At 38.9% G+C, this 22,126-nt stretch overlaps 1 protein-coding gene across 2 annotated transcripts in view; it reads left to right on the forward strand.

Moving 5' to 3' along the window:
- Positions 1-22,126, forward strand: part of ARHGAP10 (Rho GTPase activating protein 10) — a 137,957-nt gene that overhangs the window by 29,360 nt on the left and 86,471 nt on the right. For both annotated transcript variants that reach the window (XM_057369181.1, XM_057369180.1), the window contains exons 2-3: positions 10,784-10,879; positions 10,966-11,027. In XM_057369181.1, coding sequence (XP_057225164.1) covers positions 10,784-10,879; positions 10,966-11,027 — 158 coding nt within the window. The remainder of the gene's footprint in view (positions 1-10,783; positions 10,880-10,965; positions 11,028-22,126) is intronic.

The raw sequence follows: 22,126 nt of genomic DNA on the forward strand, positions 1-22,126 counted from the left end.
TGGTTGGACTCAGTCTTTAAGGGTCTTCTCCAACCAAAATGATTCTGTGACTCTATAACATAGATTGTCACAGTCCAAGCAGCTTCTCATTTTAGYTATTAGGCTGGTAAAATGTTGGTTTTTTCCCCCTTTTTTTTTTTTTTGGTTTTCCTTCATTTTATCTTGCTCTAGAGGAGGGAACCCATGTCAAAATGATTAAATTGACAACATTTGTTGGCAGTCGTGGGTCACGTTAGTCTTCTGCTCTGCTTTTGTCTGCTCCTCACTTGTTGTGATGTGCAGTTAAAGCTRCAAGTGTGTTCAGTGTGTCCGGGCTGCCAGGGCAGGGCTGTGCATCCTTAGGCTGATGATAAGCAGCTTGAATATGAACTGTTGTTGGTGGCAGGAGAGGCAAAGGGAAAATCAATGCTTCCTGTTTTATAAACAAATGATCCCAAGCTTAGTAATGCCTCAAATCCAGAAATGGCAAGAGAAATTTTAAAAATCCAAACACTTCAGAAAACACCTTTGTGTTTGGAAATGCTGGCTCACTCTTTTTTCCTCAAACATGACTGAACCAGGTCCTCAACTGCTGTACTCCTACTCTGTTACATAAAATGTTCCCCATATCATCAGAGTGGGGGAGAATAGCCCCTTCCACTGCAGGAAATAAACACAAGAATTTCTAAGTGGGAATTCTTTCATGGTATTGCTTGTCTTAAACAAAAACTGCTTTATCTGCTCTCTTGTGAGAACATCTTGGGGCAGAAATGYACAGTGCATAGCAATGCAACTGAAACAGTTAAGAGAAGGAAAAAATAAAGTTAGGGTTGTATTTTCACTCAGAAATTTTGCGTGTTATGGTTATTTAGAAACAAAACCAGCTTGACTTTTATCTAAAAGCATAATAGTATATTTAAGTTAATTCTTGTGTCAAAGCAGGGAGGATGTAAATAATATAGAAGAGATTCTTACTGTGTGATATACTGTAAGTGTTCTTTCATTTGAAAGGAGAATGAAATATGAAATAGCATTAGAAGACTAAAATATTTTTGTTTCCTTCTGTGTAGGATTGCAAGATATTTATTTCATGCATGCCTTGTGTTTTTCATGAGGATATGGTGGCTGCTCTTGCCTATCCTTAACTCTTTTTGTTCAATTATTTTGTGTTTTGATAATTTAGTGATCTTTGATTTAAGAACCAATTTCCACTGATATCTAGGGTTGGAAACTCATTTTGTAGAAATGTCCTGAAATCCCAAAGCAGTGAGGCTTTCACATGCTTGTGTGCCAGAAGGTTTAAGGTCAAAAGTTTTTTCCCAGTCAGAGTCAGTGAGTTTTACTGTGTGTCTCTTTTGAAATACACATTATTAGCCTACATTTGATTCATTGGCCTCTCGTAAAATTTCTAATCTGAAACTGTCAGAGGGATTACAAGATCTCTTTGCACACCGAGTCCAACTATTGCACAACTTTGGTCCAGACCAAAGATGAGTGAGGTTTCTCTTTTGGCATGTACCATATTACATGGTTTATTATTTAAATTATTATTTCCTGATAAACTCTTAGCAGTTATTGGTGGCAGATGCAATAGCTTTATTCTTTTGCCCAGGCAAACAAATTACAATAACTGGAGAAGCTGGCAGGTGACATAGTGCTGGAACATCAGCAGGTGACATAGTGCTGAAACATATTTTCTCTAGAAATAACTTTTAAAAGAGCAACTGTGAGAGCAGGGAGAAAGGAGTGTAAAATTCATCCTTTAAGGTTTCATGTATTTTGGTGCTTTCTGCAATTTTTATTTATTTAAAGGAATCTTGTATTCACAATAAGGATGTTGAATTATTCTATGGTGTTCATAGAATTAGGCCTGACMTAATTAGAAGCTTCAGTTTTAATATGTTTTAGTCAGAATCAGTTCATATGAGAGCTAGCAGAAACTTTTTTTGACACACAACTGTTGTGTCACTTTGCACTTAAGGTCCTTATCTGACAGTTTTGGGAAAATGTAGAGTAAAAGTTGGTTTTTTTTTTTTAGATTTGGGCATCTATGTTGCTATGCTTGTCTGCTGCTTTTTCTGGAAACGATATATGACGTAAGTACAGGCTGTCCTCTGAACCACTGTTGYTGCCAGTTGTTTTCTGTGTCAAAATTTGGATTCATTTCACTTCTGTGCCAAGTTGCAGCGAACTTATTCTTGAACTCTTCCATCTTTGACAGGCTGCTGTGGTCATTCTGTACTTGTTGATGCTGAAGGTTCATCTTCTAATAAATAAATAGCCCGAAGATTGGGTACTTGGTCATTATGTCTTGAATTATAGATCTCAGTTGCTCATTTATCTGGTTTCTCATTGTGTTTTCCTCTGTCCTGTCCCACTCGAATCCTGTTGTTCTTGGGAAAATAAAGCTCTCTAAGGTCTTTGCCTACTGGAAGAATTTTGCTTAATGTTCATGACTCATGAGCAGAGGAATTGGTGAAAATATAACTTTATTTTCTCAGCCTTTTATGGGCTTACTGCAGACGATGTATTTGGTAGCCATTTCATGTAACACCATAATGATAGGTGTGCACTTGTGCTGGATGCTTGTTTGGACGTGTCTTCTTGCGGAGAAATCACAGTATCTTGCAAGTTTGATATCCTTGTGGGTTTTTGTCTACATATGCAAATGTTTAGGTAGCAATTTCGTACAAGTGACAGTTTTGAGATATCTGGCATTTTAAAGGGAGAAAATGAATGATTTTTTTTCCCAAAGGTATTCCATGTTTAGTGTTGACATTCCCGCAAAACCAGATCTTGCTGGAATTATTTATTTGATGTGAACTCTCTGAGATGGTGCTCCTGCCCGGTGGCAGCAGATGAAAAACCTACAAGCTGTGACTTTCCTGTGTTTGCTGTGACTTTCCTACCCCAGCCCGAGCTGTGCTTCCCCTCCAGCATTCCCAACCAGATGAAGTTTTGGTCTCACRTGTGCTTCCTACAACAAGAGACTTYAGTCATGAGGTCAGTCCTGTTTCTTGGAAGGGGGWACTCTCCGTGCCTTGGTGGTGGGTCAGGACCTCTGCAGTGTTGATGTAACAGTTTGACCTGATTGCCATGAATAAATTTGGCTGACTGAAGAAAGTAGACATGTCCTGTCAGTTATTTGGATTTTGAAAAGTGTTTTGAATTCAGAGATCATTTCATTTGAGTTTTGAGGGGTTAATGCTTCATTGCCCATATTCACAGTATAGAGTTGATTGTGTGGGTTTGTCTYCCAACCACAAATCTTTTATAATTTGGGAACTATAATGTCAAAATTTAGTTTCTGACCATCAGTGAATTATTTTCTTTTGCAATCAAAACAGTATTTCAACACAATATATTATTTTTTATGTAAACATTATAGTTACTGTCTGGGAAATAAGTCTGGGAATGAAGGCAACGCTCCAGAATTTAAACATTCAGAATGCTGATGTTGGATAAATATCTGTAGAATAAACACTTTTTTTTTTCATGTAACTACTTTATTTCTTTCACAGAGTTTCCCAGTTGGGAACGTTTTCAGTTTACTAGCACAATTTTTCATCCTTAAGCTGAACTTGCTACTGAACAGCAGAAATGCATGAAAGCCCTCAAATCTCTGGTGTTTGACAAGAATTTTTATTGAAGAATGAAGTGGCTGGAAATCTATGATCTACTTAGTGATAAGAGTTGTCTTACGAATGCTTTCAGTTTTAAATTTCTACTTCAAGRTTTGTTACTGGAAGTGTACTCTCACCTTCTGACTTCATTCACTTTTACATTAAAAATCCTGATCTCTGGAAAGGAATTTTTTCATCTTGCATTTTCTGGTGCAGTCATTAGAAAATTTGTGTGGCTAGCCCTGAGGTTTTCTAGGCAGTCCCCAGCTCTGTGCTATTTGAAGAGCTGAAGATATTGTAGTAATTTTTACCAGTAAAAGATCTGAGTGTAAAACTATTAGATATTGTGTATTCCRGCATTGCATCTGGATTGATGAAGAGTTTCCTTTTGGGAACAGAGTATATGCATGACAGTGGTATTCCTCTTGCTGCTGTGCAGTATGGCAAAGGGAAACCCATGCAGCAAATCCTGAACTGCTTGTTTTTATCTTTGGCAACCATATGAATTTGGTGGAATGCCCTCTTAGTCTTCTGCATTGCAAATGTGTTTTTCTTAGCCCTTGCTTTCTAATTTGGTATTTCTTTTGGTCTACTTCACTGTAAGAGACACAGAATTTGTAAAGATCAGGAAGATGATTCTGATTTCTTTGAAGAAAAGATTTATTTGTGGTGCTCCAGAGGAACTTCCATCATAGTTGAAAGACCCTTCAGACTCTGGGATGCAGCTTTTATGTCAGGGTGGTTGCAGGAATGTTTCTCTTACAYCAAAGTCATGAATTTATCATCAGGGTTGTAGGGCCAAGAATGGGGCTTCTGTTTTGGTTTCATAATGTAATTTATGCTGTGTTCCTGAAAAGCAAAACTGAAAGATGCAGTCACTGTCTGAGCTGGCAGAGGGGTGGGGGTAATTTTTCATAAGAGCTGTTGGAGATGCTTTAGAAGAACTTTAATCACTGCTGAGATACTAAATGTGCTTTTTTGCCTAATGCCTGTGATGCAAAGAGGAAAATGCCYTTGGCAGGGTGGAGCAGGGCTGCTGGCAGTTTTCAAAGACCAAGCTAAAAAAAGGCAAATAACCGGAGCCCAAGAAGGTGTGGTGCAGCTGAGGGACAATATCAACAGGACTTGGCATTTTTCCTGTATTCTCATAAGGTGCTTTATTTCATACTTTATTTCATATATGGTAATCAACATCTTAATTTGATGTTTCTTGAWGTGGAGGAATGTGGAGTTTGCACCMTTGTATTTGCAAGGGTGGAAAGAGGAGAAATGGGTCAAGTCTGTTTTCGCTGATAAARGTTGTAGAACTAGAGAAGGTAGATAAGATTATGTATTTTATGTTATTATGCTGCATATTTTCTATAGGAAAAAACAATGCTTGAAGTTTATACCATTTAAAAAAATTTTGCATATCTAGGAAAACAATGAGCCTATTCTGCTGAMATCTGTAAGCTTTCTGAACCTGCCTGTTTTGATTGTTTTGGGGAATAATGGCCTTTAGACTATGGGATTATGCATTTGAAAGAAAAAAAATCATAAAATATTGCAGAAGTAACCTAAGAAATAAGAATCTTGCAATAWTTGGGTTCTCTCTTTTAAGAATTGGGGAGATTAGAATGTGTATTTTGTGCTACTCACATGTGGCTTGTTCAGACTAAGTAGCTCGGTTTTACTTATCCCAGAATTACACCACAATTAATGACCCCAGCATGCAGTAAAACTGGTAATAGCCAATTTTCAACATGATGGAAGAGACATCTGAGACCATTAAATTCCAAACAGAGGCACTGTTTGGAAGAATGATGYTCATTGCCCCAGTATTAATTGTTCTCTTTTTATTAGATTGAACACTGAAGACRTGTTTTGTTTCTTTGGCTTCTAGGTTTCATTTTTTGGGAGAGTCATGACAAAATTTGGACTTTAGTGTGGTAGAAGAATGACATTGGTTCTTATCTACGTCAAGAAGAAAAATTCCATTAGTGACAGCTAAAATTCTTTTTGATCTCTTTTACTTACATATAAATTACCTTAGTGTTGTTTGCTTTTCATTTTACTCTTGCAATTTACTTTTTTTTTGTTTGATGAAAAGTGTTTGGTTTCACGTGAAGTTTTTTATTTTTTTCAACTTGCAGAAACCCCTTCCCATGTTAAAATTTGAAAGACTTTCCCTAAAACATTGCTGCTGCCATTCCTCTTTYTTGTTGTATTTTGAAAATGTAAACTCTCACTTAAGTGCCTGGAAAAATTTCTGAGGTTTTAGAACATTTTGTAACTCTGGTCCAATTGATGTGGAGTTGCCTCAGACCTGAGCACATGAATGAGGAGGGTGTGAAGCTGTCGACAGCTGGAGAGGTGCCTCTGGGCCAGCAGGAACAGGATGCTARTTGGATTAAGCTGAAATGGTGAGAGGTTGAGGTTTTCCTTATTTGTTTTAAAGGTGTGGGATGGACCAAATACACTGTGTTATGCASGGGAGGTAGGGGGAAGGGAAGTTGAGCCACTTGACAAGTCAGTAATATGTTGCTTTTTAATCCTCATAGCCAAATTTGCTAAGCTTTCGGAAACTTGCCATGGGTAACGTGATACAATTAAAATGAGACTCTAGAAGCCTCTTAGACTTTGAACTTTATTTCCATTCAGGTTTTGGGTGGAAATGAATAACTTTGTGTTTTAGCTTCATTGTAAATTTTCTTGTTTTGTTGGCTCTTTCAGTATATTTGTCAGATGAAAATGAGTAGTAAAAAGTTTATTCACTTACAGGGAGTCGGAAAGTGTTGCTGCTCTTAGGAATTCTGCCACATGGCTTGCATCTGTGAAGTTACTAAGTAAATCCTGTTTATCCACCTTACTAAGGTAGTCACTAAATCCTGTTCATGTTCTCAGTGTCGTGGATTATATTAGATTCATTGTTCACCTTGTGAAAGGGGACACAGGAAAGGAACACRGAGTTGCTTTTAAAGTGTTGAGATGGTGCATTTTTTGTATAAAACGTCATTCAAGWCTGTACTGCAGCTCTTGGACAAACTATTTTAAGTGCTCTGTTCCTCTGAAGCTGCTTTGTTGGCTCTTGCAAGGAGGTTGATGCCTGGGAAGAAGAGAGGAGAGGCCAACTCTGGCTCAGCTTGTTCTTGCCTGTTTCATGATGGCGTGTGGTTTGCCTGATCTTGGCCCACTGCAAAGAAAATACCTGGAAAAGTCTAATATTAGTCCTTAAAGTAGCTTGAAGATGAGCTTGGTAGTTAAATCCAAGTTTTTGTTAACCTTTTAGCTTTTTGGGGATGATGTTGTTCAACAAAGCCAGAGCTTTTATTTTATTTAATCCATGTTAAATAAAGTTGCTAGAAATCTGTCATTCTTGGAGCGTATCTGTTAAGGGTCAGTGAAATTTGTAGTTAGAGATGAGGAATGGCTATGTAATTCCAGTGCTTCTTAAAAGCTTGATACAGAAAGGTATATATTGTTGTAGAAAAATATTAAAACTAATACAAAAGGGTGTAATTCTTCTGCTTCCCCAAAGGGATCCAGAATAGCCTTGGGAAGCAATATTGTCTGGCTTTTGTGCAAGACTTTTAGTTTGTGTGGCTAGCACTGAGATTAGTACTGCTCTTAGAAGGAATCATTGGATTCTGGTGCTGTTAAGTGAGGTTTGGCCACCACCCAGCAACTAATGGGGTGTGTTGGCTCAGCTCGACTCAGATAAGGAGCAAAAGTATTTTCTTTCAAATTCAAATGGAAAAAATATCGAGGTGTTTGTGTGGGGCACTGGCAGTGCATCTGGCACTGGACAAACTCACRGGAGCACTTGTTGCAAAGGTGTGTCAGAGCAAAGTGAGGAAGCAGGCAACTGCTTTTTTTAAATTGTATTTTTTAAAAGCAAAGAGTGCTTTTTRAAATAGTTGTGTCCAAACGTGAAAGAAGTACAGTGTACTGATATGAGCAATGGCAAAGAGAAAATGAAAAGCTCTGGTGGCCTTGTGTCCCTCCCTTCTCTCCTTGGAAATGTGTCTTTAGTGTTTTGGTCAAAATGGCAGATGCTTGTCCTTTTAGTGTTTTAAAAGGTGAATCTCTGAAATGACTCTGCCTTATGGGTTTGCCAGGATTCCATTGTATTCAGCAGTGTTAGTGTTGATATTTAAAGCACTCTTTGATCTTCAGTGCACTGCTCCTGCCTCTCAATGATAACAGCAGCTTGTAACAAGCAACAGCCCTATTGCCGCTTCCTTTRTCTTTCAGTTGGGTGTTACTGTGTAAAATGTGGAGATTAAAGGGAATAAAATAGTTACTTTTCAATAGGCTGCAGCATTATTCACATAACCAGTGTGGCTGGTCATGCTGTTTGATACGGAATTGTACTCCAGTGCTGGCGGGTTCTGGTGTGTGTAACTGGAACCCATACAGGTTTACAGTCTGCTGTAAAGCACATACTGGTCTTGCAGGCTYTCATGTTGGTGTAGAACAATACTGGGATGTATCTGTCAGTGCCAGACAAATAATTTTGCTGTAGTAAAGGTCTTCTGACACATCGTGGAAGAAAGCCAAGTTACATTTATGAAATTTCTAACTTAAGCAACAATGCTTAGCATTTAAATTGTAGCACAATAGTCAGAGATTATAGTACTTACGATGATATCAGCATCTAGTTTGATTTTATAAATGCTTATAGATGTGTGAACTTCTCTGTACGTTCTTTAGGATATGTGGAATTCATCAGGGTAAAGGCCAGAGYAGTTTCATGTTGTTTGTCCCTCAATTTGACTGCAGGTGGTCTCAGGTATCTCACTCTGGCTATTGCTTGTCAGGTGGCAAAAAAATCCACCACGAGGCTATGWTTTCAGTTTTTTTTGTGTCCACTTACCATCCTTGTAATTTTTCTTGTGCTGTAACAAAAAAAGAAACCGGTATTCTTGCTCTGAGAAAGTTTTCCTCCATTGCTGCTTGATACTTGGTTTTGGTTTTGCTCCAGTGATTTCTGACCTTTGTTGAACGTACCAATTTCTTAAAATCCGTCAGAAAAAAAAATCTCTTCCTATTTTCTTCCAGGTGTTAATTCAACAGTCAGGTATCTGCAGCTTTTCTTGACCCATCAGGTCATATTCTGTGACCCAAATCCCTCACACTCATTGATGGTTTCCAAAATTTTCTGTCATGGTTTGTAAACATTTCAGATATTATTTGTGGAAAGATGTTGCAAAAATAGAATATGTCTTCATGGTTTTGACAAGAAWCTGCAAATCTAGCTTTGATGTGATAAAAGGTTACAGCTTCCAACAMCACAGTCAGTCCTTGGGTCTGTAATTTCCAATCCCTGAGCAGATTTAGCAATGAGAAATGCATAAAWGTGGGTTTCTGATCCTGTGAGAAGCTGAGTGTTTTAATCCAACCCCTTCTCAAGCTGCCTGAAGATGTTGGACTTTGCACTGAAAGAATCTGGGTGTGGGCATAGGTTTTATTTGTTGTCACTGTCACAAGACAGTGGCAGTTTGACAGCACTCTGGAAAGGCTCATAAACTCACCAATATTGTACCTTTTCAGTCTGTAAAGGGGAATGGGTATGTTGTGTGCATGTGGTGCTTCATGAGTATCTTAACATTTACCTTGCTTAACATGATTTCAGTACTTCACCTCTACAAGTCGGGGAAAACATAATAAACAATTCCTTCCTCTAGCATGGGGCTAGCTCTCATATGACAGGGCTTTGGTAGGGGATTATCAGATTCAAGAAAATTAATAAGTTTGGGACAGTGTGTGTTGTTGGAACCATTCTCCCATAAATAAACTCTTCAGCCTTGTGCTGTGACCTGGCTCACGAATGAGGGTAACATTAGATGGTTAAGAATTTGTTATTTTCCATATTTAAGCCTTTTACAGCCAACAGACTTTGTTTCTTTCGCTGTCTGCTTTATGAACAGCTGTTCAGCCCACAAGATATTTGAATTAAAACACCCGTGTTTCCTTTCACATGGGAATTATGTTACTGCTTCCTTCAACCTCCTTATCCTTGTTATTTCAACCCTGTGCAGCATCCTGCTGCAGCATGTGTTGGAGGGCACATGCACAGGTTCAGGAGGGAACAGCTCTGTTACACGAGGGATAAGGTGAGGACTAATGAGAAAAGGGTGAAAAGGAAGGAGTGGTGAGGAGCAGAAAGCAATTTTCTTTTTCATTTAGACTGTTTTGGTGTTTGTAGAGTATTTATGACTTTGCCTTTGAAGTGGTTGAAGTGAAGTTTTGGTGCAGCATTGTATGCAAGGTTGTACTTGACTATGGCACATGATAAAATGCATGATATGTTGGATGCAGGACTGATAATAAAATTATTATCAATATATTAATATCAATACATTAGTAATAAAATTARTTGGGTTTTTTTTGTTATTTTTTTCAGTTTTGATTAAAACAGAACCAAACCCCAGTTTGTTCTGAAACTAGTACAATGGAAAAGCTCAAACTGGTAATCTTTCAGTGCCAGTTAATATTAAAGAGCAAAATGCTTAGCTGGCCTGTTAAAAGAGTTGTTCATAGCCCTTTAGAACTGCATGTGATAAGAAAAAGATTATAGATTAACTAAATATTTTAAACTGTCCTTAACTTTGGCTAACAACAGAAATGTGAGTAAAACCTTTACTACCAGGTAGAGGTGTACCAGGACATGCATCCTTTTTTTTTTTTTCCACTGAGAAATTCTGTCCTTCCAGAACTTTTGACATTTCCAATCTGCAYGTCAGCACAACAGAAAAGTGTGTGTACATTATTTATTTACAGCTTTATGAATTTTGGTAAAGGTTTATAATGTTGACATTGTCACTGGATATGGAGACTGATTACTTCCTGAGGAATGTTAAGAGTGCAGCTTCCAAGGTCAGATTGCCAAACATTAGCAGGTAAAATTTGGGTTGCTGCAAATGTTTTAGAGCTATTACAAAACARTTATTATATAAAATTATATAATACTGTATGCATAACCACAGTGCTTTCTACTATATAGCCTTGCATAAAGAAATATGCRTGACAAATTCCTTATCAGAAGAGCGTTAGACAATGCTGAATGTCCTGTAATGTCCTGTGGCAGCCCTGTGTTAAGAGTTTCTTGTACAAGTGGATTATTCCAAGGCATAGAGAGATCTTCTGGCCTACTTAAAATGACTGCCTAACCCTTCAACCTGTGCTTTTTTTTCTTGCAGACCTTTCAGCAGCCCAGAGAAAATTTGCCCATTCTCTGAGAGACTTTAAATTTGAATTCATTGGTGATGCAGAGACAGATGATGAAAGATACATAGGTAGGTAAGAAGTGACTATGAATGGTTATATTTTGCAATTCCATCCTGCARTGTGACTAAGCTTTTTATATTGTTTTGTGTTACAGATGCATCACTTCACGAGTTTTCAAACTTTTTAAAAAATCTTGAAGAACAAAGAGAAATTTTGGTGAGTTGAAGTAAATGATTTAAAAAGCTGTGTACCCAGCAAAGAAATCAACATTAGGTGAAGTTGCTTTTATTGCTTTGGTGTTGATGATCATTGACTTAACAGTGGGAGCTCTCATTGTGCAGCCTCTGGGTTTGTAGTCTAGAGTTACAGCTACTGTTCTCATTAAAGAAGAAATCTGTGTGGTAGGGATGGATAARTATGAGTTGGTTTAAAATGGTAATTCCCTGATAAATCATGGCTGGGGTGAATGGGAAAACCACCATAAGGCTGTTTTCCATTTCCAGTAAAAAAGGAACATGAAAGAGTTAACACTGCAGCAGGGGACACTCAAGCTTTGGTGACTGGCCAGCTTTGGGTCTAGGATTTCTGTAGGTCCAGCTTGAATGCTTCTGTGGATSTGGGATGCAATCTGTTGTGTTTATGTAGTAGCAGACCTAGAAACGTTACCTTATGTTTGGGCTTTCTGGTGTGGGGGTTGGAGCTGTAGACAGTCGCTCTGTGGTGTCAAAGTTCTCTGTTGTTCCTCCCATTGCCTGTGATTGTGTGGGGTGTAATTAGTGAAATATGGCTCATTTTGGCTGCACACAGATCTGGGGCTGAGAGCTCTGCAGAACACCTTGCTATCTGGGTTTCCTAACTTTTCCAGAAGATGGAGGGATTCTTTCTGGATGGTACCCTGGTTCTCCTCAGCAGCTTCATGCCCAGCTTTTGTTTCAGAGCAGGGATTCATGGAGCAGCTGCTGTGTACCCAGTTTTCTTCTGAGTCAGATCAGACYCTGCATCTGGGAAATGTGCTCAGATCTGACTTGACAGCAGTTGCATTTCTTGGTATTTGTCATGCGATTACATCTTTGCCTTCCTGGAAATCAGTGGCCCCTTGGCATCACTGGGGGAAGCTGAGACTAATCTGCTGTCTTCCCTGTTTCTTTCTGCCAGAAGCTGTGTCTGCAGTGCAGGAATATGAAGATAAGTGAGAAAAGAACTTGGGAACTATTTATTTTTTTTTTCATGTTTCTCTCTCCAGTCCTGAGCCCAGTAATAGTTCCTTGTATGGRCTGTGTTCTGTTCTGGTATGCTGTTGTGGTCTGGAACCACATTTGGGTCTGAATTAGGGTCAGTGTGGTTCCTCACAGATTCCTAAAAGCTCCTGTCTTTACATAGTAGAGACAATTTTTCAGTGTTTTGGGTTGTTCTGCCGAACTGTGAGGATTGGCTCAAGTATCTTGCAATACTCCTTTTGTCTTTGGTATTTCTGCAGAGTACTCTTTACTCTGCTTTTTCTTGCTATCCATGGCTCTATTTTATTTTAATAAATTGCACAAATCTAATTAGTGAAAGTCTTTGTGGAGTTTTTTAATGAAAAATACTTCATGGGCTGCCTCATTATTTTGCTATCAAGCTTTTGAGGGGTGACTCGAAAATTACATGGCACATTTCAGTGACTGTATCAACAGCCCTTCAGCAGGGGTAGATTACCACCACAGCAGKCTGTGCAGAATCCACTGCTCTCTGTCTGGATCATAAAACACTTCCATTGTTCAAACTGAATGCCCTGAATCCGTGTTGCTTATTTTTTTTGGTGTGGTGCCCATGCTTGCACAGAAAGTGCCATCACACTAAAAGCCAACTAGTGTCAGTTTCTTGATAGGAAGAGGATGAAATACAGTTTTTATTAGAACCATGACTAATGGAAAACAGAGAGTATAAATTGTGAATGGGGAAAATATTTAATGCCAAATACAAACAGAATATATTCTCTGAGTTACCAGATGTGTTGCCTTTTTATTGCATCTGTAGTCTAGCAAACGTTATGTATCATTTCTGGAGTGGGTTTATGTAACAATGGCCATAAGTCTCTGAGAAAATGATTGTGTGGTGACTGAAAAGATAATTTCCAGCATCTGCTGCTCTGTTTTTTGGGTTTTTTTTTTAACTTCTCGGTGGATGTTTGAACAGTGGCATGAGCTCTAGAGATACTCCCATGGAGAATATTAGGGCACGTTGCATTCACAGATGTTTGGAATGAGGTCAGAGATCCAARGACTTTCCATTAAGATGCAAAGTATATAGCAGGTTTTTTTTTTAAAGCATTCMGTCTTTGTTAAGAATGCTCATTACTGAACATTTTCCCCCCTTACAATTTTGAAGATGACCAGAAGATTTTTTGACTGCTCTCTTCAGTGTCAATGCATAGTTAAATAGATAAATTTCAGTCACATAAAGTAAAATTAAAGAAATTGATTAATAATTACAAGACTAAGTGCATTTCAAATATTGCTGTGCATTTTAATTTTTCAGATATTTGAGGAAAGGGTTATTTTTTTTCAGAACCACATTGTAAATGAAACAAAATACATTTTAAACTGAAATTAGATGCTCATCATCTACACATCTCATGGTTTTCTGAAATTGTTTGTGGTGAATCCAGAGTCCATAAAACTTGCTGTCACTGTTTACAATAAATTYACCTTTTTGGTCATCATTCATCTGGTGAACATTTGGTGGATATTTAATAATTTAATTCAGATGTTGGAGTCTTGCACTTCATGGYTTTACCATTTCTTCTATCTCCTTCAGTGGCTGCTGAAATTATACCCCACATGTCAAAGGGTTTAGCTGCATGTGAAAAGTGAAGTCGGCATTAATCCAAACACTTCACTGAAATTATTACAGAGTGTTCAATATARAAACAAATTACATTTTTCCATGGCACTGTAAAGTGGTGATGCTCCCTGGAGCAGATATGAAATAGATCACTTTGTCCCCGAGAATATTCTGGAAATTATTTTTACATGTAGAGGGTGAATGGAGTCAWAGGACTTAAATTCTGCTCTTTTGGCGTTGCAGAAGTGCTGTGGAAGTCCTGGGCTGACAGAGAGCTTGGCAAGGCTAGTGGGAAAATGGAGGGATGAGCAAGGCTTGGCTTGGTGGTGCTCAGATGCTCTGTGCCACTCCCCAGCTATTCCCCTGCCTGCCAGGGTGAGCAGCAAACCTCCCTCCCAGCCCAACTTCCCTGGCAGCAGAAAGGATTTGATTCTTTCTTTCTGCTGAGGGACTCAGAGCAACAGGCTTTGCTGTCTGCCCTCATCTGAGCTGTGGTGACGAGCAGAGAAGCATTACCTGGTGGGTGCCAACTGCCTGTGGTTCCTTGCCTTTTCCTCCTTCTTCTTCTTCTTCACACCACCCTTTCTCCATCCGTCTCCTACATGACCAGCCTGCTCCTAATTAGTTTTCCCTGTTGATTCCAGTCTTGCTAAATCAAAGCCAAATTTGATAGCACTTGTACTGTTCACTCAATGATCCCAGCGGTGCTTGGTGCTGCTGGTGTGGTCACCTTGGTGTGCTGGGTCTCAGTGCTTCCCCTGCTTGGAGTTGCTCTCTCCTGCCCTTCATCTACTCCCAGAGCTCCCCTGTTTCTCACATAACTCTCCCCTAGCCATGTTGGAAGGCCAGTCAGCCCCCATGGCACTGTCTGAAGCTTTTGTCAGTGTCTCTCACAGTTATGGGCAGTGTCCAGCAACCTCTCAGGTCCTGTTTAGTCRTGTCTCAAGTCCTATTTTGATTTATTTACTCCCCTGCCAGGACTTGGTTGGCTGCATTTACCTGCAGCCCTGCCAGAGGTGAGTCAAAGCAGGGTTATGTACACTTACATGGTCCTTGTCAAGTGCTCGTCTAACCTATTCCTAAAAAAGTTCCAGGAACATGGATTTCTCTTTACTCTGATGCTTATTCTTCATTTTTTCACCTAGTATTCATAYTGAGTCTCCTTTACTGCAAGTTAAGCTGGGAAGTTTTTGAGCATTTTTCCACAATAGTCATGAAATACAGTCAATCACTTTTCCTTCATAATAGTATTTTCAGTGTTACCCTTTTTCAGTTATGTTTTGCATCCATGTTTTTCCTTGTTCAATTTAATTACACTGCATTTAGACCATCTTTATGTCAAAATTATTGCTTTTTCCTCCTCACTTTTAAGTTGCTGCTACATTTCCTGTTCTACCATCCTCTGAGACCTTGCTTGCCTCTCCCTTTAGTTTGCTKTGCTGACTTCCTAAACTATTCCGAAGCAAAGTCCCTTCTGACTTGAATGCAATTAATTCTTCAGTTGTGTAATGTAGGAATACATYTAATTGCTCTCAGGGACCTCTTACTCCCCATAATATCTATTTCCCTCACTTTGTTACATAGTTTGCTGTAATTAACTCAGGGCTTTTTCCTTTGTGGACCTAATTAAAATGTGGTGTTGTCTTACACTCCATTGTTGGTTTAATACTCTTTTCAGTTAAATAATTTTATGGCTTCCTTCCTCTCTATTTTCAGATACATAAGAAAAATCTCTTTAGTTTTTTTTTTTTTTTTTTCAGATACATAAGAAAAATCTCTTTAGTTTGGTTGTTTTTTGTTTTTTTTTTTTTTGCTGTTGCCAAATAAAATATTTTTTTTGCCTTCTTTCTAGCTTTGCTCCCAGTACTTATCTATTTCCTTTTTACTCCATCACATTTCTCATTGTATAGGACTCCTGATATAATTATATTCACCTTACTTTGTTTCCTGTGATTTCCCAAGGCAGTATAAATAAGCTGTTTGATATGTTCTCTTCTGTATCATGCTATATTTTTCATATGCTTCTAATCCTTCAGATGTCTTAAGAGGAAAGGTTCTACGTAGTTTTATTTTTAAGTATTTTTCCTTTTTTTTTTTTAATTTCTTTTTTCAAAAGAAAGGCTTGTTCTTGTGCCACAGGTATCTTTCCAGTTTTGGCCTCTCAAAAATTCTTTTGCATTCTGTGTCAGTTTTACTGGGTTGGCAGAATTGACTCCAGATTAGCATCTCTCTGAAAAGCAGAGTTATTCCTGGCATATCAGGTAAAGGCAAGGAAAGATTTCTCTGTGAATATTTAAAGAAATATCTCAGTGAAGTCACCCTTTCAGTCTTTTTATTTCTTCTTAAAAGAGAAAAGGGGAGAGCATTTCTCAGTTGTGCTTTAATAATTTAAAAGAAGTTGTTCAGGTTCAAAGGCACATATTCAAAAGGTTAAAGRCATACTTTAAATAATCTGTACAAATATGTACCTTTACTTATTTATTCTTACTTAAGCTATATCTTACGATTAGATATTGAAGTGCATGAGTGTTTATTTCACAGGTGAGGTTCTCACTTAACACACAGCATTCCTGAATAGCTTACTCTATTACCTTTTGTCCAGTGTCTASTTTAACTTTTGTGTCTAGTTTACATGTTGACTCTGCTGTGAAGATGGTGGTATTAATTTTTCTAAGCTTTTCTTTGGCACTCTGCACATGGGTATTTAAGGGTTTGTAAATCTTAATCTATCTTGACAGTAATCTGAAGAAATCTGGGTGAAGGAGAAATCTGAGTGAAGTTTGCTCACTGATGTAGAGTAAAAAAATCCCCAATAGTCTTGGATRTGTGATGCATTCAAGATCTGTTCAATAGGAGTTCAAGGCATTATTTAGTGCTCCATATGTTCAGATCCTTTTGTCTGCCAACAGTGCAGACTGCTATATATATCTTCCAACGCAGTGGAAAAGACATAATTGTTGACCACTTCCGAAAAATTATGTTGCCAGTGGTGAATTGAACATCTCAGATGCAGAGAGAGAGGCACAGATAAAACAGAAGGTCTCAGGAACAGCATTTGAGTACCTTTATTGCAGGATCAACATCCTTTTCTTTCCTGCACAATTTTTCTAATTCAGTAAAACATCTTCCAGTTTTAGAAACAAGCACAACAATTGCTGCCATATATCATTGCCCAACCTTCTGTTTGCCCCTGTGTGACATGAGACAGATGACAGTCATGTAATTATCAGAATACAGACCATGAATGTAGAGCTGTGAATATTTCAGGCACATCTTGTTGTGCTTTGGTGATTCCTGACATCGAATGTTTCGTTTGTTTGGTTTTSAAAGTCTGCTGAAATAGCTTGAGTTTCATATGAACTTGTGCACATTAATCTATAAACCAAAGATGACTTGTCTGTACAATAGGGAAAAAAAAAAAAGTGCAAAACCAGATCTGGGTGTGTTCCACAGCTGACAAGTTCTGTTGCCACTGGCTTCCTCTTGCAGACAACTTCGTGGTCTCACAAGCATCAACATAATTCACTAGAGAATTTTCACTCTGTTAGTTCATCAATGGGAAATGTTTGGAATTTGCATTGTAAAGCTGTCACCAGTTTGGGTTTTGCTGGTTGTTAATAACACCACTGTTTCTTGTGGAGGAAAGTGCTGACAATTGAGCAATTCATTCTTGACTGAACACTGATGCCGTTGTTTGGTGTTGCATTTCTTGACTTTCAGTGGCATCCTTTTGCTCAGTGGTGAGCTTTGCCATGCACCAAGAAAAAGGGCATTTTTGGAGTTTTCTGAGCAGCCTTTTTGCTTGGTCAGGATCATCGTATGACCATATACAAGGTGTATGGTGTTAGAACCAGACCSATGTTCTGGTGTGTTGTGGCTTGCTAAGGGAAGGTCTTTCTTGGAGGAGTTATCCCCAGCTTTCCTCTACTGCACATGGGGAAAAGTTGCTTTGTTGCAGTTTGTGAAAGTCTGTCTCTCTCTGTTTTGTTGTTATGATTATGGCTTTGTAGTATTTTTCTCTTGATAGTGGAATGTATTGTGTAAGAATAAACTTATTCAGAGCACAGGACTATTAAATAACTTTCAGTRAATAATCTTTACTAAAACCCACTGTCTATTTAATTTTTTTTTAAGGAAATGATTTACTGTTTCCCTGTGGTACCAATCTGATTTTGGAGGCCAGCAGTTTCATGGCAAGAGAACCAGTGTGGGCAGCATTTCAGAGCAGGGCACAACACAGCCGATGGATCATAGGAGATCCTTTTAGCTCTCTGTCCTTTAGATCAGTAATGAAATTCCACTGAACAGGAAATAACTTTTCACTGGAAGGGTGAGCTCTGGAATCCAGCTGTTGTATTTCCTGTAAGCCAAGGCTGCTGTTTTYGAAAGAACTAGGAAGTGCAGAGCACAGGATTCTGCCTGTATTGAGGCTTGTGAGGCAGTGGCTCAATGGTCTAGGAAATTCCCCTGGAACAGTTGGAGAAACTTCTTGTCATCTTACCAAACCCTAAAGGGTAGTTTGCTGGAACACCTAAGAGGGAGGYGATGTGTTTTGTTAAAGATGCCTCCTGGTGTTTCAGTGATGCAAAAATATGTTTTCTCTAAGTCAGATGTATCACCCATCCACCTGGCTCTTTTTTTTTTTTTTAATCAGATGGCTTCTTCCACAGCAAAGAATCCAGAGCAATGGATGTCACTTATTTTTTATAGCCTCTACATACATGCAAAGACACACAAGTATTAATGTGGTATGAGACCTCCTTAAAAATTCTTTATTCTATAATACAGGGCAGCTCTTCCAAAACCCAAAACACTCCTGTGTCTGTATTCCCAATATGTGGCTGAGGCCCTTTTGTTATTTAAGATGATAAACYTACAAGGAAAGCTCTGGAGCAGGGAGAAAATCCAGACACCTTCACTGGAATAAAACTTGATTTGAAAACAAAATAATGAGCCTTGGGTGTGGGTTGCACTTTCTGCGATCATCAGTGCAACTCTGAGTCAAYCCAAAACCAGCWCTGAGAAGTGSTKAGGGAGAGAGACCCCTCTGTCTGTWGGGCTGGCAGGGGAGTGGGCTGTGCAGCTAACTGGGGCGTGTGTAACTCTAAGAGCAAATCACATTCTCAGGGAAAAGAAAGGATAGAGATTCAGGCTTTGCAACTCAGTAGTGGAATATATCTGCAAAGTTTCATAGTACAGGGTTTCAGGCATAGGTCTTAATACTTTAAAAAAATTCAGTAGCAAATCACTATGTGAAGTATGAAAACTTTTTTGAGAAAGTAATATTTTTTATGTATTTCCCTTTCCCCCAACATGAGAGGTATCAGATTTGGCTTTTTTATTAGGTGGAATGGTGCATTTTCTTTTTAGGAAAAACACAACTATATCTTCTATAAGTAGAAGTACAGCTGTAGTGATAAATGTCWTTATTAGAAAGTAAACTTCTTTATTTAGCAGCATTGTCAACTACTTTGTTATTGAATCCCTGCTAGCTATGTCTTCCTTTCTGCCTTCTCTGTTGCACTCACTAAGGCAAAGCTTCCTTCCCAGATCTGGTTTCATTGACACTTGCTCAGTTCCATGAGTTTTTCTTTACTGGTTTGGTGGCCTCCCTGGCTGCTTCGGGCAGGACAGAAATAGTCCTGCCCCTGACTACAAATAAACCTTTCCAGCTGGTACACTGGGAAACTAAACCCCCTCTTTTATGCAGGGCATCYAGTCTGCACTCCAGTTCCTCAGATGGGAATTGGGAACTTGGCACTCTTGTGTCACTGTGCAGTCTGCAGAATGGTGTATGTTTATGGCTTTGTTTTTCTTCTTTCTCAGTAAACCTGCTTTTTATGGAGAACGCTTTGATTCAGAATGGAGCAGAATCAGGATATATATTTACCTCGCCACCAGAGTTGCTGGATAAGCAGTGTATAATTTCCAGTGCTTGCTGTGAAGGCTGAGCTCTAAGGACTTTTTTAGGGTGAAGGCTGGGAGAGGCCAGTGCTACATTTGTCTAATAACAAATTTTGATTAACTTAGGTTGCTGTCGCCATTTTAACCACAGAGGCTGGACTGAACTTTGGGGAGATCTCTTGTGGGTTGCTAGTCCTTTTACAGGCCATGCAAGCAGCCTTCCYCCTCTGCMATATAARCCTGATTGTACCTGGAAAGGGAGTRGGAACTCGGGGAACCTGRTCCTGCCYACTGCAGGAGAAAGCAAGAAAGAGCATTGAATGCTGGTCTTGTCCGTCAGGTTACAGTGCACAGGAGGTGCTTGTAGAAGCAGTGATTCCCGAAACACCTCTGCTCCCCCCTTTCCAGAAAAGGGAAGAAGTGTCAGTCGAAATGGAGTCATCCTGTGGAGTGGCACTGACTGCTCAGTGACCTGTTGGRTCTTGTTGACTTGGCCCAGGAAGCATCCAACAGCTGTGGATGAGCTTGCTGATGGATTTAATCTATGCCTTCGTGGGCTGCAGTAGGGAACGGTGGCTGGGCCCCTTAATCTGTGGCCTGTTACTTTTTCCTTTGGAGGAAATGGAGCTGGGAAAGGCAAGATTATCATTGTTCCTTACAACTTCTCTGTTTGAGCMAGTGGAGTTTTGTACAGGCATCTGAAATAGAGGTAAATACAAACCTGACAGTGTGTTCRGGATGTTGAAAATGTGGGGTGCAGTGGTCTTCTGAAGTGGTGATGACAATGATGGTTTTGTTGCTGCTATTGCCAGGCTTATGTTGAAGTCAGGTTAATTCTTTGACCTTTTTTGTAGGTGCTGCAAACAGAGCAGGAATAGTGTAAGCAGTTTGAGCTGCCTGCCTGAGACACGTGTGCACATTGGGTTAAACATTCCTTACAGTGTTCCYGAGACTTTGACATTCATAAAACTGGTTAAGACTCTGTTACCTGAGACATGACCTCGTTAGATTGATGCACTTATGACTTGCATGCCATAGTTTGCCTGCCAGAAATAATTGAATATATATTTGTTTCAGGTAGGTTTGGATAGATCAGAGATGTAAARGAAGGGATTTTTAAATGTCTTTTCAAATAGTACATTCCTGTCATAATCTCTCAGGATTAGAGAAGTAGAGGGATGAAAATGGATTTAAGAGTCAAGACAGAAGCTGAAAAAGGAACTAACATCTGGTTTCATATTAATGAACTTAAATGCCTAGTTTAACTTTTGCTGGAAATTTTACATTTTAACATGATACTAGATCTTAAGGGCGATAGTGATGATTAAAAATATATTCAAGCAATCCTTAGTTTATTTCCTATTTTCTAATTTGTTATCCTAAACTGAGAATGAATAGCAGTGTAAATAATGTTGTTGTTTTATAAATAAGTATACATATTTTTGTAACTTTTCATGACAAATACTGGATTCTATGTACTCGAAAAGAGTGGGAATGCCTCTCTAATTAATCTTGTATTGGACATATTTTAATTATGAACTTTGTTTTTGTTTCTGTCAGTCAGAAGTACATCTCTGTAATTCACTGTTACCAGTCTTGTATTCACTCCACCCAGAAATAAGAGTCTTGTTACTTAACCCAGGCACAGAAAGCGAAGGGGGTGATAAATCATAACCTTTATGGCAGGCACCTGGGGATGCATTTGTTAACAGAAGTTTAAGTTGGGCAAAATGAGAAATGTCTTTTTTGGAAGGAGGGGAAGMTTGTTTTCCTATTAATGAAAGAGTTACTGGCATATCATCTCACTGGCAGCAATGGAATCTGCTTGTTGGCAGTCGCTGAAGAGAACATCCYATTTTGATTTAAAGATTATTTTCTGTTTCAAACGAATTCCTGTAGTGGTTCCCATGGTTAATACTGCACAGGAGTAGCAGAGCAAGTGATTTACGGTCAGCTCTGCTGGTTTATAAAGCACAGCCTTTTCTGYATATATTTTATTTTTMTTTTTTATTTTTCCTTTGTTACATCAGGAAAACTCCAAGTCAAAGAAAACTTGGACTTTGTGTTCAGCATGCATGCAATGCCTGTTAACTTTMTACTTTTTTGTGTAAAAGTTCAAACAACTAATAAGCAACTTGTCATTTGTTAATTATTTTTAACCCTCTAACCATGTAAGTGGGCAGTTGCTGCCTTTAAATGCTTTGAAATAGTTCCAGTAACTGTGGTGCTCTACTTTGTGRAGGCTTGTGCCATCCTCTAGGGTTTTCCTCCAAGAAACCCTTGTAGCTTTCTCCCTCCCTTTTTTAGTATAGACGAAACTGGCAGGAACAATATAAACTTCTTCAAGTTTTCCAGAGTAGACGGACTGATTATGTGATTTCCACGCTCTCCACTCTGACATGAGAGTTCTTCCTTTTCCTCTTACTCCCACCAAGGGTGCTCTGAAGGGTGCTTCAAGTGTTCTTGGCAAAATCAGGAAATGGTTGCAGAAAGAAGTTCTGTGCAAAGAAGTGCTCTGGAKTTAGGATGTAGCTGTGCCGTGGATGACTGTGCAGCACCCAGTTTGGCCCAGACTTGCCAGATATTTG

Source organism: Malurus melanocephalus, unplaced genomic scaffold (genome assembly GCF_030028575.1).
Source record: "Malurus melanocephalus ecotype Western Australia unplaced genomic scaffold, MMel_1.1 scaffold_105, whole genome shotgun sequence".
In the NCBI taxonomy this organism is placed as follows: Eukaryota; Metazoa; Chordata; class Aves; order Passeriformes; family Maluridae; genus Malurus; species Malurus melanocephalus.